At 44.7% G+C, this 22,224-nt stretch overlaps 1 protein-coding gene and 1 long non-coding RNA gene across 2 annotated transcripts in view; one reads left to right on the forward strand and one right to left on the reverse strand.

Annotated features, from left to right (window-relative positions):
* scfd2 (sec1 family domain containing 2) overlaps positions 1 to 22,224 on the reverse strand; it is a 143,968-nt gene that overhangs the window by 112,435 nt on the left and 9,309 nt on the right. Inside the window, exons 3-4 of the mRNA XM_006630135.3 lie at positions 11,944 to 12,071; positions 5,891 to 6,066 (exon numbers count right to left, since the gene is read on the reverse strand). Of these exons, the coding sequence (XP_006630198.2) occupies positions 5,891 to 6,066; positions 11,944 to 12,071 (304 nt within the window). The remainder of the gene's footprint in view (positions 1 to 5,890; positions 6,067 to 11,943; positions 12,072 to 22,224) is intronic.
* Positions 8,682 to 10,360, forward strand: LOC107077182 (uncharacterized). Its single transcript, XR_001478267.2, has 2 exons — positions 8,682 to 8,888; positions 9,726 to 10,360. It is a non-coding gene; the product is annotated as an uncharacterized lncRNA (long non-coding RNA).

Below are 22,224 nucleotides of genomic sequence, written 5' to 3' on the forward strand. Positions count from 1 at the left end.
ACACGGTGACAGCGATGTAGAAACCAATCGAGGCAATGTCGAATGGTAGTTATGTGAGCCATCGTGTTTTAATGTGAGCTCCACGCTCACCTCAGGTCTCCTCTAAGCCTGAATAATTTTGCTCTGCAGATGTAGGACGTGTTGAAAGGGTATTAAGTGCTGATTCAGCCAAGACTTCGACCAAGACTATCAAATTCTCTTGAGCATGGTTTGTATTTTCCATTGAGTCTATTGAAATATAAACAACTTGAGTCTTAACAAAAACAAACTAAGCACAATATGTTAAGACAATGAACGTAATACTAAAAAAAATGGTTAACTTTTCCAAATAGATCTGAGACATTAATTGATGAGAAAGCCAAAGAGAAGTTTATAAATCTTTCTGTTCTTAATGAAGATTCAAGGAGAAGACTCAATGTTAATGGAAGTTTTCTAACCACAATTCTCAAGATGTCTATGGAGAAATATGTTTAAAATCTGTTATAATTGTATCACTGTAAGTATAACTAACAAATAATTGGTGTCGATAAAATGGTTTAATACATTGTGCACAAGAGTCATTTCTATCTTTACTGGTGATTTATGCTTTATGATTTAAAAAGCAAAGATCATTTTCACTTCCTTAAGCAGTACAGATGGGCACTGCTGTACATTTCAAGTGATTTGCTCCCAGACAGCTAGAAGGGATTGAGGACAACTGTTTAACCAGCTGGACTGTGGCTCACAGCATAACTCCTCTTAATTACTGTTTATTCCATATTCAGCTAGCGCATACTTCTGCATTTTAATAGTATAAAACTTGGCTTCAGCTTTGTTGCATGTACAGCAAGAGAATTAGTTATTCATAGCATTATTATTGTTAGTCTCACACTATAATATGATCTCACAACTGAGAAAAGTATCCTTTGCCCTTATTATCAAACATTTTACCAGACTTCTTGAGCTTAATTCTGCCATTGTTCATCTACGACAAAAGCACTTGGAACAGTATCAGTGCAGATACCCGGGAGGCAGCTGCCAGTTATCAAAGCCAACAGGAGCGGGCCAGCTCCTCCAGGGGCTCCAGACTGTTCCTAACGGGATTACACAGAGGGCTGCGGGGCTCTTGTTAATCACCAGCCCAGGCCGCCTGCGCAGTGAAGCCGCTGGCAGAGGCTCCTGGGAAATAAGCTCTGGTCGGGTCTCAGGCCAGGTCTTTTGTGGTCAGGATCCTACACCAAAACCAGGGAATCGCGCTCCCCTCCGCGGTGATGAGCGCTCGGGGGCACGGAGGCACAGCTCGGACCGCAGTGACTTCACTGACTTCAGGACAAGGCTGGGTGGGGGGGGGGTGCCTGCCTGTGTCCATTCTGTCAAAGACGGGGGTGGGGGGTCCCATTATTGTCAATAGCTTTGGCTCTCGGGAGCCCCAGCTCTTTTTGTGTTTTCCTTAAAGGCACAAGTGTTTGTAATTCACATCAGGATATTCTCTTGTTTTGGTCTGAGCCTGTGGTTACGTTTTCCTTAACAATGGTACGCGCAGATCAGACATTATTATTCACTGTAAAATAAGAATATTCTACAGAAGGAAAAGGACAGGGCTGGACTGGCACACAAACACCACCCAAGAAGCACCAAAACCTAATTTCTACATCTGAGCTCTGGCAGCAACTAGATAACCACTTCGGATTACAGTGCTTGGCTTCTTTTTAAGTATAACATACACATTTAAGAATATTCCCAAGTTAATACTTTCACAAAAAAAATACATGCATTAAAATGTTCTCATCCTGAATACTACTAGTACATTTCTGTTCTTGATTTTAAGTATCAAAGCATCAGCTACTGGCATTCGCTAAACAAATCATGTGAATTTCCCTCGAGGAGAAAAATAAAGGTATAGTTCAATTAAGGCAGCATCTGATATTTCAGCCAAACAAACAGCAGAATTTGCGGTGCTGACTAAAATGTTCCTGGAATTCCTGGAAAAAGTGATGCAAGAGGCAGAGCTGGTGAAAGAGGCTGTATTTATTGACAGAGCTGGCACCCAGCAGGCAGCCCCAGCACGGGGCGATCAGATCGCCAGGCAGCATGCCTCAATCATGGCCTCAAATTCACTCGTCACCCCAGTCTGTTCCTGCTGCAGGACGCTGCATCAGTGCATCTGCTCCTGTGGGCCACCCGAGCCTCTGCAAAAATGCAGCAGCTCCAAAGTTAAAGTTAATAAACCTGATGACATTTTTGGTGACTCTGATGCACAGAATTTGTTGGGCTTGTCAGAGGTTCCCTGGGACACATCTTCATCTTTCAAACAAGTTCTAAGTTCCTCAGTTGTAAAAAGTCATCAGCTGTGCATCCATAATTGTCTGAAGAGTTTACTGGGCTCTACAGACATGTTAGTAAAATGATTTTAACATGTTAAAGCACATGGAACCTCTCCTGACCAACTTAAATAAAACTATTGTATCGGTCAGGAAAATCTTCATGCCAAATCACGGCTTCTTAAGTACAGAACACGAACATATATAAGTATAATATATAATTGGCACACAAAATTATAGGCTCCTAGCTAGAAGTTGCAAACAAGAAGGTATTCTGCTGAAGAGAACTGTTGCTTCACTGCTCAAGGGAATGGATTTTGTATATGGTTGTAAGAGAAGTTCCTGTGCTAAATAATAAGAGTCCATCATTCTATAAAATTGTGAAAAGCAAATAATTTTATGATTTCACCGATTCCTGCAGCATGTGAGAAAACCAAAAGGTTACATACAGTATGAAAGAAGCTCTTGGGCACATTTTGTTCATCAGGTAATTCAGAACCTAATTCTAGAATGTGAAGGCGTGAAGGCTGAAGAAGGCTCCACAGCCTAAATGTTCTGTCTCTTTTCTTTTCCTTTCAGCATGGAATAAAAATTTACCTGTTCCTTTGCAGCCTACGCATGCAGATGCAGCTACCTACTTGAACATTTTCAGTACATGCAATGTACAGTATAAAACTGTCAGAGAAGGTGGCAAATCTACACCAAAACATATAACAAATTATGGCACATTAAGGAATAAATCATGAAGACCTTTGGTGATAAAAATGTATTCTAAACATACAGCAGATTAAACAGAAAAATAGTGACAATATCACTTGTGTGCACAAACACTTAGGAAGAGATTTCTGTGGTGCAAGATCCAGCTGTGACTTGCGGTATCTCTGAAGCTTTTCAGAGTTAGATGGGAGATTGTTACCAAGTCAGCTTATTGTGGGTTAAACCTTTGTTGGAGTTTCTGTCTAAAGAGTAAATTAAGAGTAAAATTTGATATTTTTCTAATAGTGACCTAAGATGACTGTCTGACAAACAAAAATTCACATAATCTGAACTCCAACGCTCTGTCTCGTTTGTTGGAACAGGATTAGCGACTGTGGCATCATTTGCTTTATTAACTTTTCCCAGGGCTGTAAATTACTTAATAAGCTGGCTTTTTTCAGGAAATAGATGCAAACCGTGAATGAGAAAATGATCCATTTGAGACGCAGTAATTTTTTCCTTTTTTGGCAAAACTGCCAGACAGCACATTTTGAAATTTGGAGGCAGAAAAAACACAGGACAACAGTCAAACAAGCACAGCAGCCCCCCGTCATTAAATAAAACTCAAACACAGCATAAAACTGAAAAGAGATATTAGGTAATAGTCCCACAGCTCTATATCTAACATATTTCATTAAGTGAACCAAAGCCCAAATGCACTGGATGTATCCATGCAGCCCGGAGCACTACACATGAACACGCAGGCCAATATCTGATTTTGCAGTTTCAGACACAGCTTGGTATCAGATTCATTACTTTGAGAAAAAAAACAACAACAAAGGGATCAGTGGTTAAAGCTCTAAGAGGTGCCGATTCTGCCCTGAAGTTATCTGAAGAACAGCCTTGTTTTCCCAAAACTGCTCATCAAAGGCCACTGAGGAACAACTGGCTGGGTCTTTCTCCCCCCCAGGAATGAAAGCACACCAGCGGCTTCAGGGGATGCTCCATGAAACCCCTCTGGCGTGTCCCTCCTCTTCCCTCGGACGCGCTCTTGAAATAAGGCAGCCCAGCCTGGAGCAGGGCTTCCTCGTGCACGTGGACTCAAGCACTGTTGGGCAGCTAACTCTCACTGTTCCTCAGTCTCCTCGGACCCTAGTGGCAGAGAGTCTGCTGCTGTCCGTTCATGTCAATCCTTACTACCATGTTTGAAGGGCTCTGAATTTAGAACCTAAAGAAGTTTACCTTTCCAGAGCAACACTGTCAACACAGGAATTGTATTTTACCAATGCCCTAGACCTTCAAAAGTTTCCTTTATTACAGTGTTTTTCCCTGTACAGGGCTGTAACTGTTTACAAAAACCACTAAGCATGTCTCATTAAAGTTGTTTGTTTATCACAATGAAGTGCAGGGGGCTTGTTTTAATTTCACAAAAGCATTACACAACTCAATTCCCATCTATAGTTTCAGTGAGAAAAAAAGAAATGAAAAAAACCCATATACTGTAACTAAGGCATTCGAAAAGAGAAGGTCTGTCATGAACGTGGTATTTGTCTTCTCGGAAAAAGACGCTGAACAGCGGGGAGTGAGCGGAGTGCGTTGTCAGCCTCAGCTGAAATGTGGAGGCAAACGGAAGTCGCACACTGCTCACGTTACAGCCGTCTCCCCCGCCAGCACGGCCTTCCTGCCTCTGTGGCTCCTGTTTGGACCCAACACTCCCATGTGCCCCTGCGACACGGTACAGAACCAGAGTCCTGACACTTAAAGCAAACGCCACCTCCTCGGGTCTTAACAAAACAGTAACAACTGCATTTAAACAGCGCTGTTCGTCCAAAGGGTCCCGGCGAGGTTTGCCCAACCGGAGGGGACCCCCCTTCAAACAGCACCGCGCTGCCACAGCCCCTGGGCGACACACAGCAGCCTCACTGCTCCGCCGATAAGGGAATCAGGCAGAGGAATGAGGATCTGCTTTACCGGCTGAGTTAAGGGGGCACTTTCGGGACCAAGATGGCGCAAGCACAGAGAGCCATCAGGCAGCACACCGGGCCTGACACCCCTGCTCTGTACATGACAATAATCCAGGATCAGATATCATTATTGTTGCGCTTCTCCGAACAGATTCTGAGGCCACGTTGTCCTTTCTGCAGTTTGGTGACCAAATTGAGCACAATATTCTGAAGGAGGTCTTTCTAGTGTGACTGAGCAGAAGCTCCCATGATTTAAACTTTACATTTCATGATACAGAACAAAGCCTTCTGTTTGCCTTTTTACGCATTGTCTTGATGAAGACCCAGAAGAATCTCTCAGATCCCTTTCATGTAGATTTTCCTGCCCATGAGATTTTTAGATTGTTTTTGCGACCTGCAACACACCACTGTTTACATCTGCCCCGTCAGATCAGGCATCAGGTGCTGCCAAGTGACGTCAAGTGTTGGCAGCCCGTGATGTGAGCAGCTCCCCGTGGGAAGAGCCACAACCCCCCCCCCCCCGCCAGGGTTGCTGATGATGTCATAAAAGGTGTGAAAAGGGTGGGCGGGCCAGTCTGGCTATTACATCATCGCATTCTCAGAAGTCGAGCTCATGATCTCAGCTTCATTCATTTGCAGTACAACATCCAGGGGGGGCACAGGCAAAGTCATAACACACATCTGTTTTTCTGGGAATCTGGCAAAGCTGGTAAAAATCCAGTCCACGTACACTGCCTTGTGATGGAAGAACTAGATTTGGAACTAATGCTATGTGAGGCCTCTATGGGTTTAGAGTGGCCATGCTTCAGGAATGAAATAAGCACTACATTCATTATGCAAATCGAAATTTCCAGAGTGGGATGTGTAAGGGGCTCTTGTTTTTAACACTGCACCTCTTCCTACGGCACAAGGGGTGAAAACGGGTCCCACCTGTAGGAGGAGCCGCTCCAAGGCAAGGAGGGTGTCCCACTTGGAGAGGCTGGGGTGCCGCAGTGCCTGCGCTGTGGCCAGGGAGAGCTGGAGAACTCCGCAGTGGCTCCGCAAGGCCTTCCAGCTCCTCCTGAACAGCTGGATGTGGGCAGAGAGCTGCTCCGGTGTCACGCGGCCTGCAGGGAGAACAGAGGTGGATGAGGAGCAAAGCCCGACTGCAGTTCTCGCAGGGTCTGCTCACTCCTGCGCCTTGTGGGGTCCTGAGAAGCAGCTGTTTAGGAAAAGAAAGAAACGCCGAGAAACACCAGAAATCGGACTCTAATTTAATTGTACATGCCACACCCACAGCCAGACAGGATGTGCATTAGCAAAACAACACGCCGTACTGTTATCAAAAAGAGGAAGGAATGGGAAAGAGAGAATGATGGTAGACAGCTGGTAAAAGTAAAAGCAATTCATAGATAAAACAGAGGAAGAGACCAGGTGTCATTACGAGGACTAAACGCCTGTACACAGTTCCGCTGCTCCCATTTGTTCTTAATCTGTTCTGGTAGGAGTTATTGGGTTGATGTTTTGAGCCACAACTGCATCTCCTATTGAAACTTCGGAGTCCTCATGACCACTGCCAAATCTCTGAGATCAGAAACAATGTTAATAAGCACTTTGATTTTATGCAGCCAGATAGATACTGGTAGCTGTTTTGTGAACTGCCTGTTTCTTTTTCTTTAAACACCCTTATAGACCTATATCCTGGACTTCAAAAGGGATGACTTGGAAATTTTGACAGAACCATAAAATGGACTACTTGTATTGTGTACTGCCTCATAAAACGAAGGCATAAGGTGAACTCAGACGTTTACAAGGAAATCTACGTTTTAAAATAACTGACGGCTTTCCTTTACTGCTTCATTTCAGATCTTCAATCTTCTGAAGTGTACATTTTTAGAGTACATGCACTGGGTTCTGCAGGCGTGAACTGGGCTCTGCAGGCGTGCACGGCCCTGGCTGATCCTCCTTTTTACTGGCAAAGTGGATCTTTCACAATGAGCTACTGCTCCAGAACAGCAATTCTCACTGTTTTCTCCAATTGTCTTGACACACATTGAAGAGAAACAATTATCTATAATTATCTATGGAGGTAAAATAGTTTGACCACGAATTTTATTATGTAATCTTAGACAAATTGTATTTAAGAAAATAAAATTTGATTAAAAACAACTGCGTAACTGCAAGCCATACTTCCACCATGTCCACGTGACCAGTGTCTTACACAGCCTGCAGTAACTCCGACCACTGCCTTAAAAACACAGCACAGAAGCTGCAGAGTATATCTGGACATCCTTTTTCCATATAATATCACGATTCAGTCCAAGAAGTCAATCTGAAATTGACACAAATCACATGCACATCTTTAATGTAATGGAAAAAACTTTACATATTTCATTTTTTTATTTTTAGTCAAATAAAAGGTTTGCACAACCCATCATTCAGTGTGCAGATCATCTGGCTACTGAAACAGGATTAGAACGTTATAATAATGTTCGAAATGATTCAAGATAAGAACAGAAGACAAAGGGGAAACATGGAAGGTGCCCCTGTGAATCTCCTCGGAAAACCTAAAGGGAAAGCCTCATTCTTCCATGTTATGTAGCGGATACCAGAAGATCTGTAAATCAACATTCAGATTTAGACATCCTACAACATGCAGAAATGCCCATCTGAGCTTGAAAGCGAGCTGGTGTAACGGTTACTGCGCTTGCACTTATTAGCTAGTAATAAACTCAACTTCTTGTGTTGACCTACCGAACCAGAAGCAGATGTGCAAGTCATTCTTTATTTAAAATGTTTTCCAAAGGGGGGGGGGGAGTCTTGAGATATACTCAGACATAAAGCATGACTGGCATGATGCACAGCAGAAACCAAGCACGCCGACAGACAGAATCATGAGACCAGCTCTAATTCCTGTTTCTCGACCACTTTCACCTCCTGCAGAAAGGGCACTTTGAAATGAAGCATGTTTGAAAGTACACGTGGAATCTGAAATTAAACTTCACTCAAGCAATGATTATGGAAAAAAAAAACCTTCCAAAACATTTCCTGTAAGTGTTTGACAATGATGACATGAAAATATAAAGAATCTGACAACTAAGGCTCTCCTTTAGGAAATATCGATGGTGAACAAGACTGCTCTGAACAATTAAATATCAGAAATTCAAACATATCACAAGGACATGCAGTTATGAAAGCAGTAGACAACCGTTGCTTAAAAAATAAGAATAAGACCTTTATAGATCATGATTGGGACATAGAGGTTACGTCTGCAGTTTATTGTTACTGAGTCAGTTGATTCTGATTGAGGCATAGAGCTTTTGTTTCTGTTACGATTTGTTGAGGGAGTCCTCTTACACAGTCACTTCACTGAGAATATGCCTTAACCCCTATCTTTTACAAGGAGACTGCTAGGACTGTGAACAAAGGCAGTTTGTTTGTTCTAGTTCACTTTAATATGCGTTTCAAAATTGTAAAGAAGTCCAAAAATATCCAGACGTTGAAAAGCCCAACTGCCAATAGACTTTCCTGCTAAAAACTGAGGTTTGCCAGAAATCACTCATGTTCCAGCCGTTGAACTGAAGACAATGCACTCGTCCAGGCTACAGCCTGTTCCTTATTTACAATAAAATAACAAACCTGTGTGTCTCTGCAGATCAGGGCTGTAACCTGATACAAACCCCAAATGTGAAGTAATTTTCAGTTCGAGTTTAACTCTGTGCTGCATTTCATAACAGGCTTTCGTTTCGGACACAAGCGTGGAGCCGCTGAGCGGAGCGATGTGGCGGACGGGTCCTCGTGCCTAGCCGTCACGAAAGACCGCTTGCCCGCGGCTGCCCCCCTGTGCCCGGCGGGCGGGACGCCCCCCCAGCCGGGCCATTGCTTCAGTTCGGGGGGGCTGAAGGAAACGAGCGTCGGCGCCAGCTGCACACGAACGTGCTCCGGGAAGGTAAACAGAGCGAAGCCTGTGGAAGGGCCTGGGAACTACCCACCGTCTCCTGCTAGTTACCGACACGGATTAATGCTGACAATTGATGGCTGACAGTAAAAACACTGCCACATAAATAATAAACTTTCCACCTTTATTTAACCAAAACTCTATCTGTAATATAGTACCGCCTTTCTTGTACTGGCTTTATAATTAATAATATCGCCTCGGGCATGTTCAGCTCACTTATTGTGTGGAGACCATATGTTGTTTTGTTCACTCGAGCAGTGTGCACAGAGACACTAGGCCTTATGTACAGATCCAACAGAGAATTGACTGTGGTAAAAACCTGCCAAAGCCCAGAGGCGAGGAAGACATGCACCGTCCTTTCTGAATAACAAGAACACTAATCAGTTCTTCATTACTGTGGCTTTCCACAATCATGTTCCATTTCAAAGTGAAATATACTGCCCCTGTGAATTCTGACCAGCTTCCTGTGTGACATATACATTTTGTAGGTTTGAAGATTGAGAAATGTGTTCTCTGTTTTCACTGTTCTAAGGTTGTAAAATGTCCCTTTCAAAATCTTTAACAATTATGTTTTAACACTACTGTGCCCAAGTGCCAGCATGTTCTCTCCTCTTCTACATAATCCACAGTAAAACGTTTTGATAAAAATACTGTTTATGTTTATAAAATTTCATTGCTCAAACACTTCAAATAACAGCCAAAATGCTGTTGTAAATTTCCAAATGCAGCTCCAATTCAGTGACGAATATTAGATCATTTAATACAATAAAATAATGTTTTTTGTTAATCAACTCCTATGTTTTTCACCCTTGCACTTTCTCCCTGCAGTGAAAGACACGATGGGGAAGGGGCTGACAGCAACAGCTTCTTGACCCTCAGAAAACCCAACACAAACGCCTGATCTACACAAAAGGACAGTCCTGTGCTCGGAAGCTGAGCGATGGATGCTGAAAGCTGGTCGTTCGTCACTCAGCCGAAATCCTGGTCGGGGATGTTAAAACTTCTGAACACGTCGAGCTACTCCCAGCGTCTTGCGCCGAAACGCACACACACACATAAATTCCAGGAGCAAAGCTTTCGTGTGGTGATGGAAAGCAGTATTACGAAAATGCTTCATTCCTACACATTTACGAGAACTGTCCCTTTTTGACACGGTGCAGGAGGAAGCTGGATGGAACCCAGCTCATCTGGCTGCTGTGCCTTCAGAGTCTGAAGGAAATGCATCTTTGTTGTTGTTGGGTTTTGCTAGTTCTTTTCTTGAAATGTTTTAAGACGGGAATGTTTATAAAAAAAAAATCTGTTGACTTATTCTGCTGACTATAACAGAATGCTGGTCTTTTCACTGGATTTACCTATATTTTTCCCCACTGTGGAGTTAATTACTTGTAATGCAACCCAGCGAAAGACACTGAATGTCTTCACACTTTTCCAATATTGTTTCTGCAATTACACACAGAACAGACTTCCTGTCTTTTTTTTCTTCTTGTTGCATGACATTTTACACAATTCTAATCCCAAATTAATACATTAACAATGGAAAACCGACAGGACGCCTTGTCAGCTGTTCTTCCAGCGCTATCTGCCAGTACGAGCAAGCTGACACGGCTCCAACACAAACCGAGGCCAGCCTGTGAGAGCTTGGCGGCGCTCTGCCTTGACGCAAAGTCAACAAGCCAGGTTTCAGAGGGGCTTTTTCTCTGAAACAGAGCTTTATCCCAGACTTAGGCTGCCAGATTTATAGTATTGTTAGTCAAAGTTATCTGTCAGCAATACTGGACTTTTTATGACAGGAATTGCCCTGGTTTCACTGAAATTGTCTCATTTTGATGTCTGTGGTTAGTTATCAAAAAATTAAAATGAAACTGTGTTGCGTTAACGTGCAGATGGGCCTGAAAGCTACAAACCCCACCATGGGAGCTAGACAGTGTGGCTCCTCATTAGGACAAGCCTGAGGGCTGTCTCTGAAAACCCTTTCGCTTGCCGAGAGATGAAACCCTGTCATTTCTCTGCAGTAAAAAAAAAGTCCTTAACTGTTGTGGAGGAGAAATATTGTGGGTGCTTTTTTCTCATCCTGACATATTCCTGAATACTGTGCTTCATTTGCAAAACGGCAGAAAGCACACTCCAAGTGCTACATATGGTTTAGATTTCCTTGAAAAGCCACATATGCAAACCTGCATCTCTTCAGCAGGAGGAGAGCGAGCGAAGGGCCTGCAGGGGGCGCTGTGTCTCTTTCCAAAGCAGCTGGTTTCTGGAAACTGATCTCAATCATCTACTTTCCGTCTCTTAAAGGGTCTCAGCGAATTTGTGCATTTTTTCTCTTACATGACAAGAAACAAAAACCAGCAGAAAGTCGGCACGTCACCTAATGAGTGTTTGTGGTGAAGAGTGCGAGCATCTCAGAGTGTTTGAACTGTCTGTACTTAATGAAACTGAGTGTTTCAGGATTGTTGACAGGGGCCCAGCTGTGACATGAACAATAACAGAAAGACTCTGCAAGGAGCCTGAAGAGTACAGTGGTCTCACCTCTCACTGCTCTCATCGTACTATTCCCATTCACAGAGACCCGCTGTTCCTACACTACTGCAGCACCGGCTCCACCGACACCGAAGACACGCGATACATGAGAGCACACACACCTCCTCACATGGCAGGGGTTCGGGGCTGTGAAAGTCACAGTATGAACACTGACACCTAGCCTCACAGCCAGCAAAACTGCTTTTTTTTTGGGGGGGGGGGGGACACAAGAGTCACAAAGCATTAAAATACCTCAGCAAATGATGACGTTAATAGGATTGCCAAATTACTTCTGAGGAATGTTTCTGATGTGCTCAATTAGAGGCAGGGGCTTGGAACAGCGCTTTGCTCAAGAGCCTCACTGTGCACGGTCTGGCTGGCTTACTGGCAGCAGCGCCCGCCCTGCATGCGAGTCGCTCCCCTCTCCTGGGAAGAGAGCAAGGGGGCGAACATGTTCCTGGAGTCCTCTGTCATTAGCATCCCTCCCTCCTGCCTGAGGGTCAGGGAGGGACTGAGCAACGCTCCTTACCCAGGCTCATTTTAATGGGCAGGTTCTCCTTGCTGGCAGCCTCCACCAGGTGTCTCCGCACCTCCATCACCGCCTCCTTGTGCTTGGCGCTCAGCATGGACTCCCAGAGGGCGCGGGCTGCGGGGTCACTGCAGGGAAACAAGAGGGCCGGAGTCAGACGCTGCCCACCCACGGAGCGGTTCCCCCACAGCGGGCAAAGGAGAGGGAGCCATCGGGCCCCTTCCCTTCCTTCTGCGGATCCCGGACGTCAAGGGGAGAGGGCAGACTTGCCCGACATTCCCCCAGCCCTTACAGCATCAGAATGTCACAGCCATCTGACCCCCATCCCCAGGGTCTCACTCAGCAATAGCGAACGTAGCGCACTGTGTGTGGCTCCTGAAGTGGGCTACGCATGCGAGATACTGTACATGTCACACTCGTGAGCTGTCGTGTCCCTGATTACCCTTCAGGCTGCAGATTAAAGTGGAAGTGTAAGCCTGGAGCTTTTCTGCTCGTCCGGTCCCCTGTCCACACATCATCAGAATGGGTCTCCTTTTTCGAGAGGCTGCCATCCTGTCTCAGCACACGCCGCTCTTAGCCTGACCTGCTCGTGCCTCTAGACCGGTGGTAACGTGGACACTCGCCTCTAGTTCCAGCTCAGATGTTTTTGTTTTGAAAGCTTCTTTTGTCACAAAACACAAAACGTTCTTTGGCTTTGTGTTCATACAAGAGCTCCGTGATCATAAACCTTAATGAATGTTGCGGAAAGGAAGAGCCACAGCCCCCAATTTCAGAAGGTGATTTATTTGGCTGGAATACGGCAAACTAAAGATAGAATATCACAGTCCCGTTTCTTAAAAACAAACTGACATGGAGCCCGAGTTTTAAGCCATGCTGTTTTTCTTCTTTTCTTTCAAAAGGAAAAAAAACCTCCTTTCCCTCGTAACTGCTACCATATGTTTAATATCAGATGTAATCTGTTCCATTCCTAAACACTGCGGCCTGAGAAGGGGGCTCCGATTGAGCAACACGATTTTAAAGACAAGGAGAGACAAAGGAGAGAACAAGCTCGAGAGGGGAAAAAAACGCTCATTTAATATTTTGTTTTTCCAACTGCTTGTGGTTCATGAATTATGGGAAGGACAAAAGAATTTTTGTAAAAGGCACAGATTTGGCATGACAGAACAAAATTAGAGAAGACTGTTTCTTTAAACTTTCTCAACAGTTAGTGGAATTAAAATATTTTTGGGGAATTTTGCCTGACAATCTTGATCAATTCCGTTATGCTCTAAGAATTGTAACTGAACTTATTATTCAGAATTATTAGAAGGTATCTGAAACTTGAATTAGTTGAAACAGGTCTGACACATTTACCGGTAGAAGGTTTTTTTTATATATAAATCAAGAATCGAGAAATAAAATGGATACACGTCAGAAGCAGATTGTGAAGAAATCCTGCAAAGTCCTGAGATGTTATCTTTGAGGACAATAAAACTGTAGCTTTACCATTTTTGGAATCTACAAGGATGAAAAAAAGACAAACTTTGTGATAAATCTTCCTCACGTGGGCTGGATTTAAAAACAAATCAATAAATAGCTCATGTATGTTAACTCCCCTCATAAAAACAGCACATTTGGAATGCGTTTTACGTGGCTCGCCCATTTTGTCATTTCTGACTGCGTCCCATGCAAGAAGCCCTAACTTTGGCCAAAGTGTGTGTCTGGATCACAGTATGGTTTCAATTGTCTGACCCCCCCGCCAGATCCCCCCAGTCGATGCCTGAGCCCGAGGGACACGGAGAGACAGACTGCAGCCCCAGCCCTGCCCCCGGTCACCAGAGCCCCCGAACACAGCTATCTGACTGGCCCTCTGGGCTGGGAGGACGGGGGCTTATGGGATACCACTTGGAGAGCGATTCCGAGATGGTGAGAGTAGCTCCTCAGAGATTTAGGCCTTGATTTACTGTGGTATGTTAGTATTTTGTATTATTTTCTCCTAAAAATAAAAAAAAAACACAACCTAATCGTGGAAGCAGAAACTGCATGCTTTGAGTTATTTTCAATTAACTTCATGAAGACACGGGGCACAAAGGCGAGCACGAGCTGTGGAACCCATTTGGTTTCTATCGTTTGCCATCACCAGTGCCGCCATTTTAACAAGACCGGCCCAGTTCTGAAAAACACATAACCAAGGCCCAGGAAAGCCAGCGGCACCTCTGCCAGCCACAGGGCCCCCTCCTCCCCCAGCACTGACCGAGAGCTGCTGGAGAGACGCGAGTGACTCAGGCTGCCTGCAGGCACCGAAGAGAGACTAACCCTCAGTCAACCTGAGCTGCTTCAACAATCAGCTGTGAAAACACTCTCACGATTAGGCAATCACCAAGCTCATGTCTAACACCCCCCCGGCGCTGATGAGAATTCAGACCTCAATGTCAGTTTTATTTTTTCCCGCTTTTTTCAACCAGCGATTAAACAATGTTTTGCCAAAGAGAGAGCGCAGTTTTACTGGAAGAACTTGACAAATGACAAATGATTCATGCCCCCCACCTGCACAGATTTTCTTGCTACATTAAAACCCACAAAGAGAATTGCGCCTCCTCAGTTGGGCACGCGATACCTGTTCAGAGCTCAAAGCGGTCAGGCTTTTATTTCAAAGCCTATTACTATCATCACTGTAATGGTTGCCGAGGTCAGACTCTTAAAACAACGCAGAACAGTACGCAGACAAGCTCGTTTATCACTGGTTAAACAGTACAACACACCCAGCCTGCAGGAATTTGGCCCTGGAGATGCCAACTCCACCATTGTGTGTGGGGTCCATCTTTGCTCCCTCATTAAAACGCTCAAGATGGAGCAGGTTCCTACCAGTCTTTACGGGGCTGTACCCACTAGCTGGGAAAGCGCTGATGGAGCACCCATCCAGGAGAAGGGGAACATAACCCAACCAGGTAACTGCAAACCAGCAAGTCCTGTTTCCATCACATGTAGGCCTAAGGTTAATGAAACTATAAGTAAACCCAAACTAGAGGATCAGTCAACAGGACTATACTGTATATAGAGCATATAAATAGAGCAGGAGACAAAATACAAATAGATGAGGACCACTGCTTTTCCCAATTCATAATGACACTGCAAAAGGGACAGACTATTCTGATGGCATTCGTATATCAACAGGTGGGGAGTATTACATAAAGGTAGCAGAAACAGGCAGCTTAAAAGATAGGACAAACTAAACCTGAGGAATATCCCTAAGAAAAAACCTTGGATGTTTACATTTAATCTTTTATTCGGTTACATTTGCTAGACAGTGAGGGGAAGCAATAAAGAAGATAAACAGAATTCATTTAGATCAGGGCATGTTATGTCAACATTGTTCAATGCACTGCCAAAACCTAATTTAGAGTATTGTGTACACTTTTGGTCACTACATTGCAAAAAAGATATTGCTGCCTTGGAACCAGTCCAGAAAAAAGCAACTATGTACATTCCCGGAGTTAAAGGAATGTCCATCCTGACTGGCCGAAAGAACCAATTTCAAAATCCTCCAGTCATCACTAAAGGGAAAGTCTTACTCTTCTTTATAATCTATTTTATACTCATAATGTTAATGACCTCCCCACCCCTCTGTTACCCTCCTGATATGCAGCTCTGATATCCTGGATTTGAAGATTTCACCAAATCAAATACAGTGATCTCATTATTTCGCTGGAGTCAACCGATACTCCTGACACAGTGGAAAAAGCACATGAATGTGCAAAGAGGGCAAAGAGCCGAGTTCAGACAGACCCTGGACTCCCAGAATCGCACAGCACCCACGCCAGTTTCTTCTCAGAACATCTAAACATTCACTAGGTGGCCATTTCTGTCTCTGCAAAGCTACCATAAGGAACATTCAAGTCCAAGATAAATACACTGCAAAACCACATTAAGACATTCAGAAGTCCACTTAGGTTCATAGGGCTGCGTTTTATTTTTACCTCAGCCAAAACAGAACCACCCTGTGCACTGTAAGGAGTTCAGCTCCCACAGAACAGGGAGTCTGGCGGGTTCCGGTTTACACATTCAACATCTCTGCCGCGAGGTCAGTGTGTCATGTCATCAAAAACTTAACAGCATTTAGGAAAAACACAAGCAAAAGAAAGCAGTTTGGAGATGAGTAATTTCTGGATATGTCAATATATTAAGAGCCCCCAGACAAACAGACAAGAGACAGATGTCCGCCACCTCCACTGACCAGAGCAAAATCCCCACATCATCACCCTGCTGACAACCAGTCCCATCCACAGTCACCATCACCCCCCAGCCTGACAGAGGCCCTGCTGGAAGAAGAACGGGATGCGACTGGGCTGCAGACACGACCGATGTCAGCGGGAAACGCATCTCGCTGGTCAGGCCCTTCCTCCTGCACGCAGACACCTGGCAGGTATGCGCTGATGGCGAATGCGCTCTGCAGTGTGACCTCCTCAACAGAAAAGAATCTAGGAAGCCTGGGAACAATCTACTACTACATCCTTTATAGCCCAATCTCTGTTAGTGTAGCTTACAACTCCAGTCTGTGAGGTATTTATAGCATGATCGCATTTAGAGTACTTATAGTATGATCAGCCCCTCCACAGGACAGGACGAGGAGGTAGGCAGCCGTCCCAGTGCTGTGGAAATGTAGCAGTGATAAGCACACTGTTGTTATTTGGGGTGGGTGGTTGTAACTGTATCATTAATTGAGGTGTAATTGATGACAATTACTATACATCAGCCCCATTGAGCACCAAGTGCAGTTTAAAAAGCTTATCTAGGAAGCACTTTAACTTTAACAGCACTGGAGAGCATAACCCTAATGAAAAGATAAACATTTGCCAATCTGCAATTTACCCAGTGTACAATAAAGAGGATCCACAAAGTCTGACCATTACAAAGGGTATAATGTTAAAACCCAGCATTTTTTTGAATAAAAAGAGGAGGGGTGGATTTCCTGTGTGCACGACAAACCTCAGGCCACTCCGCTGGTGCGATGTGCTGCAGACTCGGCCGTGTCTGTGTGCTTTGGCAGCAGCCCAGGCCTGTAGAGGCCACAGTCTGATTCACGAGTGAAGGGTTAGGGTTGGGGCAAGGCAGAGAGCGGTGGCTGTCAGAAGGACCAGGTCTTGCCATGCTCATGGATGGAACCACAAATCTCTCTGCCTTTCTCTTGCAGGCTCACGCATGGTACCTCTGTATTTCTTTGCTCTTGAAGTTCATAAGGCTAGCATATTCCAACAGCTAAGTGTCCGTTTCGTTTGCTCTTAACCAACTGAAGCCCTTTTTCCAGTCTATAATACTTTGTCCAACATACTGCAGGTCACATAACATCTGTATGATATCCACATTTCCAAGACATTTGTTTTTCATAGTGCAGAGCTGAGACTTATTAAATTTAGAAAAACAGCATGCCGGAATTACCTTCTATCCAGCTTTAGTGGGGCAGAGGACATGCCTGCATCTGTGGAAGTGCGTATATTCCACTTGCTTATAGATAGATACTTTATTAGATAGAGGTAAGATGTAATTGATCCTGAAGGGAAATTGATGTGTTACAGCAGCCCAAGACAAGCAAAAAGACAGACATCAGAATAGACGAAACATTAGAATAAGTACAGTAATACAAAATAAATATAAAATACAGTCAATAAATACATACATAGGTGTGTGCAAAATATGATCATAGTCACTGTAAAAACAATAAAATATGTGCAAAATGTGCATAGGTATATACAGATTGAGTGTCCAAAAAGTACAATGGAGCAACATGCTGTCCATAGACGAGCAAATGAAGGGCTAACAGTCCTAGCCTAGGGCAGCGTTATATACCCTGACAGCCGCCGGGAGGAAAGACCTGCGGAAATGTTCCCTTGAACACCGTAGCTGGAGCAGTCTGTTGCTAAAAGTGCTCCGCTGCCCAATAACAGTCCCATGAAGCGGATGAGAGGCATTGTTCATGATGGCTATGAGCTTGGTCAGGCTGTGAGCTTATTGATCCCGTAAGGGAAACTGCAGATATAATGTGACACACAGCTGAGTGGTTTGCAACTAACCCACATCCTTGCTCTAACATGAGCGTAGTGAAAACAAGCCCAGAGGAGAAGGTTAAAGAGAATAAATATGTCACCGGGCATTAAGATCAGGAGGCGTGTGCACTCTGGCCCATGCTCATCTGCCTGTGTACAAGATCCAGGACGGGTGGATCATGCAGATTGTAAAGACCGTCAAGCCCTCAGTAACATCCCTAGGAATGGACGGCTTCATGCTAGTGCTCGGTACAGCAGGACAAAACCACTACTGGCCCTGTCAAACAGGAGGCCGCGGGTTCCAGGCTGTCCCTGTCCCAGCACCTGCGGCCTGCCACCTGCACTGGTGCACAAGAAGGTAAGAAAGGTGGCAGAGCACCTGTGTAATTAGCGGCTTGCTGATTGTTCATCAGCGGGATCTCACCAGGCTGTTTCCTGAAAGAAGCTGGGGTATCGGCTTGCTTGCTCCCGACTGCCACCAACCCAAGAGTCCAGCAGCTCAAGCCGCCTTGATTCACCATCAATCGGCGAGATCCACACCATCCGCTGGCGCCATGAAGCCATGCTACAATGCTTTTTTCTCACTGCTACATATTTATTGTCCCACAACATTTTTATTGTTCCTGTTATTGTTATGTATTACATTTGACATGTACTTTCTACATTGTTTGGTGTTGCCTGTTGAACTGTTTATGTCCAGAGAGATCAGTGTGAATAAGAATCGCAATATACGTGTACATAAGGCAATAAACTCCTCTACTCTACTCTGTTGTCAGCAATACTTCCTTTTTGGTCCGGAAACACAAAACAAAAGCAAAGACGATATCTGCCGTAAGAAGCCCATGCTCGTTCCAGACAGTTTTGTAAGGAGAGGAACAGACATGTATTTCCAGTGATCCAAGTGCAACACTGTCCGCAAGAGAAGGAGTGGGAAAAAAAATGAAGAACTTCTCCTGGAGTTAGACAGTAGCTTTGTTATGACATTGTGAGCCCATATTTAAAAAGGAACTGCAATGAATTTTAAATAAATCCTACAAGGGAAGTGGTTAATAGTATAATTCTCCTAATTTAATTAAAGAAAACATGAAAAACACTGTATAGTATTTTTGCCAGATGCTCTCTCTGAGCTTCCAGTTCAGCACAGTCATCCTCTTGACAACTTCCTGAAGGGCCAGAGCTGTCACCTTCTGTGCTTAATCAAAACCAGCTACGAGAGTAAGCAGGCCTTGAACATTATCTGGCTTCAGAAGAAGACAAATAAGATGACACACATAGCACTCCAAGCACATAGAATGCATGACCTGACCTCCACTTCGTGCACACAAGAAAGCTAAAAGACAGGTTTATCAATATTAAGATCATTTTGGACAAAGCCCCCAGTACTGAAAATAAAAGTGCTTCTGGTCAGAATTACAAAGTTGAAATCCTTATCCAGTCAGACAATATCACTTTCTCTGAAGGAAAGCAAGAACAAGGTCCATGAACAGTTTTTAGGCATCTCTGTGATCTGGGCTGTGCAACCTGGAGGGGTGGCTGAACTCTGACCCCTGGACCCCAGGGCAGAGAGGGGCAGCTCGCACTCAGCATGCCAGTCTGTTCACCTACACACGCCTCCAAAAGACTGGACACACTGTATCTATACTGAGTACCAGAAATGTTAAATCCAGATATGTATACAGTATCAGAAAAGAGAAATGTATACATGACATAAAAGGCCTCAGATCCCTAATTTAATTTTCTGAAAGGTTTTGTTGTCAAACAAACACTTGAGGACTGTTGAGGGGCAGGTCTGAATCTGTCCATGAAGTCAGCAGCCTCCCCTATGGCCGCAGTCTGACCTTCAGCACGCCTGCCTGAGAAAGAGTCACCTGCCTGGTCAGCCACGCCCCACAGAATGCTCCTTTCACCTGAGCCAGCACCACAACAGAGGGGCGCGTGGCCTGTCTAATATACTCCATACCATACGTAAAAAACCACACTGCAGGTCACCGCTGCTTCATTGCTGAAAAGCTCAATATTCAATATATTCAACATACTTCATTTTAATTTAGAGTGGCTCCATGTCCACTTCACACTGAGGCTTTAAGAAACACCAGTTTTGTACCAGGGATGTGATCTTATTTTAACACTGGTGATCTCGCAAGAAGACCTTCAGGCTCACTGTTCCAGAGGGCTCCCCACACCCCTTCCCAGCAGAGTCAGTACAGACAGGAAGGACCCTGTCAGAGTGAGCTCCGCATGGACCGATAAAGCTGTGGCTGACCTCCGACCCCCAGGTGAGGGCTGGCGCAACGCCCAGGGATGCCGACTTCAGTCACGCACCATGGTTTCCAGTCAGCGGAGCAGGTTTTGTCTGACAGCTGTCAGGACATCAGCACGATGCTGGCAGGCCAGAAATCTCATCTCACCTTGCAAGAGATGCCAGCATTTGCTCAGACTCAATATTGCTCCTCAGATAGTATACAAATGGAAAATGCACCTTTGTCAGATGTTTTTTTATTTACAGAGGGTTCACTCGAATGTTTAAAAATATGTCCAAAACCTTTGTCTTTTGTCAAATGTGACACTTATTATCTCCCTCCCCCCCCAACAAACAATCACGAGAGACGATGCCGTCGCCTGGTGAGTATGAAAATGTGAAGTGGCGCTTGAGTGGCTGGAACAAACCCAAGAGCTGCCTCGTGTGCAGCTCCCAGATGGCAGGCTGTAACCTGGGGGCCACTCTGTACTGTCCGTTAAGCTCAGGTCCACTCATCTTTGCAATTAGAAGTAATGTCAAACTTCAACCAGCCGTGTGCAACGCTTGATTGATCTGATTAGGCGAAAAAAAAAACAAATTACAAAGTAAAAGGCTGTTTGCTTTGATGTCAGCTGTACTATAATAAAAGCGTTTCGGTAATGGACTGTGGATTTGCGCATTTAAAGCTCAACCGCACTGTTTTACTTGCACTGCTTAAGATTAATTTTCAAAGACAAGAAGTTCTGCAATATTTGTTGTTCAACAACAGCCCAGCTTTTAACGTAAACAGGCATGTGGTCTGTTTTTTTCCAATAGTGCAGTATGTAATAGACCCAGATTAAAGGGCTAACACAGGGCTGGGCGGTTCCAGACCTTGAGCGCCAGGCTCCAGCAGGTTTTAAAGACACCTTACAATTAGCACCTGATTAAGGCCTGGAAAGCACAGCTGATTCACTTCTCATCCACTCAACTGGTTCAATTACAAGACATTAAGGCCTAAGATGGAAGGAAAACCAGAAACAAAGCAGCAGTCTAGGACCAGGGCTATCCAGCCCTGTGCTAGCAACAGTGAAGTTTTCACTCCTGAAGTAAGGCAGTACAGAGAGAAGAATGGCAGATGTGGATTTTTTAATCACACCTGTCCTACAAATGTGAAACCCTACAGGGAGACAAGAATCTTGAGGAATGATGTCTGGAAGTCAGGATCCCTTTTGACGGTGAATTCGGAATGAATTGTTCAAGGTGTATGGGACTGTCTAAATCTGAGCAGAAGAAACACCCCAAGAGTCTCAACACCTGCCTTCCCCTTTTCCCTCATTCCCTGACCCCACCTGCGTTACTTACTACCCAAAGTGTCTGCAGCTTCCATAGGGTAACCCACCTTCCAAGATGGGCCAGTAATTTGCTGGTGTAACATTAAGGTTTTGATTTAATCTGGATCACAGACCATCTCTCCAAACTGGGGAAGGTTTTAAAATGCCTTTTGCTCACACAATGCCAGCCTGCAGTTTGGAATGGTTTTGCTGCTGTGAACACTTATCCCTCTGTATGCTGCACCCTTTATTACACCAGCACAGCTCAGGTCAGTGTCAGTGCCCGTCACAGATGGCAGTTGAGACACTGAGACACAACTATAGCCTTTCGTGTCAATTTAACCCACATTTCCTTGCGAAGACTCTGAGGTCTCGCTCAGAAACCTGAAAACAGAGCTGCAAAAGGCCACACGCTCTGGCCACTGTCAGCCCTGCACAGGCCAGACACAGTCATGTCACAAACGCGCACATACAACAAACCTTGATCAAAATGCTGCAGAGCACGATAAGTCATAAAGCCCTCTTAAAGCCTACCTTCCACCTTTAGCAAAAAGAAGCATGGCTTTTGAAACGGTGCTGCAATGAGACACTTCAGGTGACTGAATTGAGGAAGAGGACGAGAGCAGCAGTTTTATGTCTGGCGCAGATTTAATAATCGCAGTCTTTACTGTGTGGGTTTTGGCACTATCACAGCAGAACAAACAATAAC

The sequence above is a fragment of the Lepisosteus oculatus genome, chromosome 1 (assembly GCF_040954835.1).
Source record: "Lepisosteus oculatus isolate fLepOcu1 chromosome 1, fLepOcu1.hap2, whole genome shotgun sequence".
Lineage (NCBI taxonomy): Eukaryota > Metazoa > Chordata > Actinopteri > Semionotiformes > Lepisosteidae > Lepisosteus > Lepisosteus oculatus.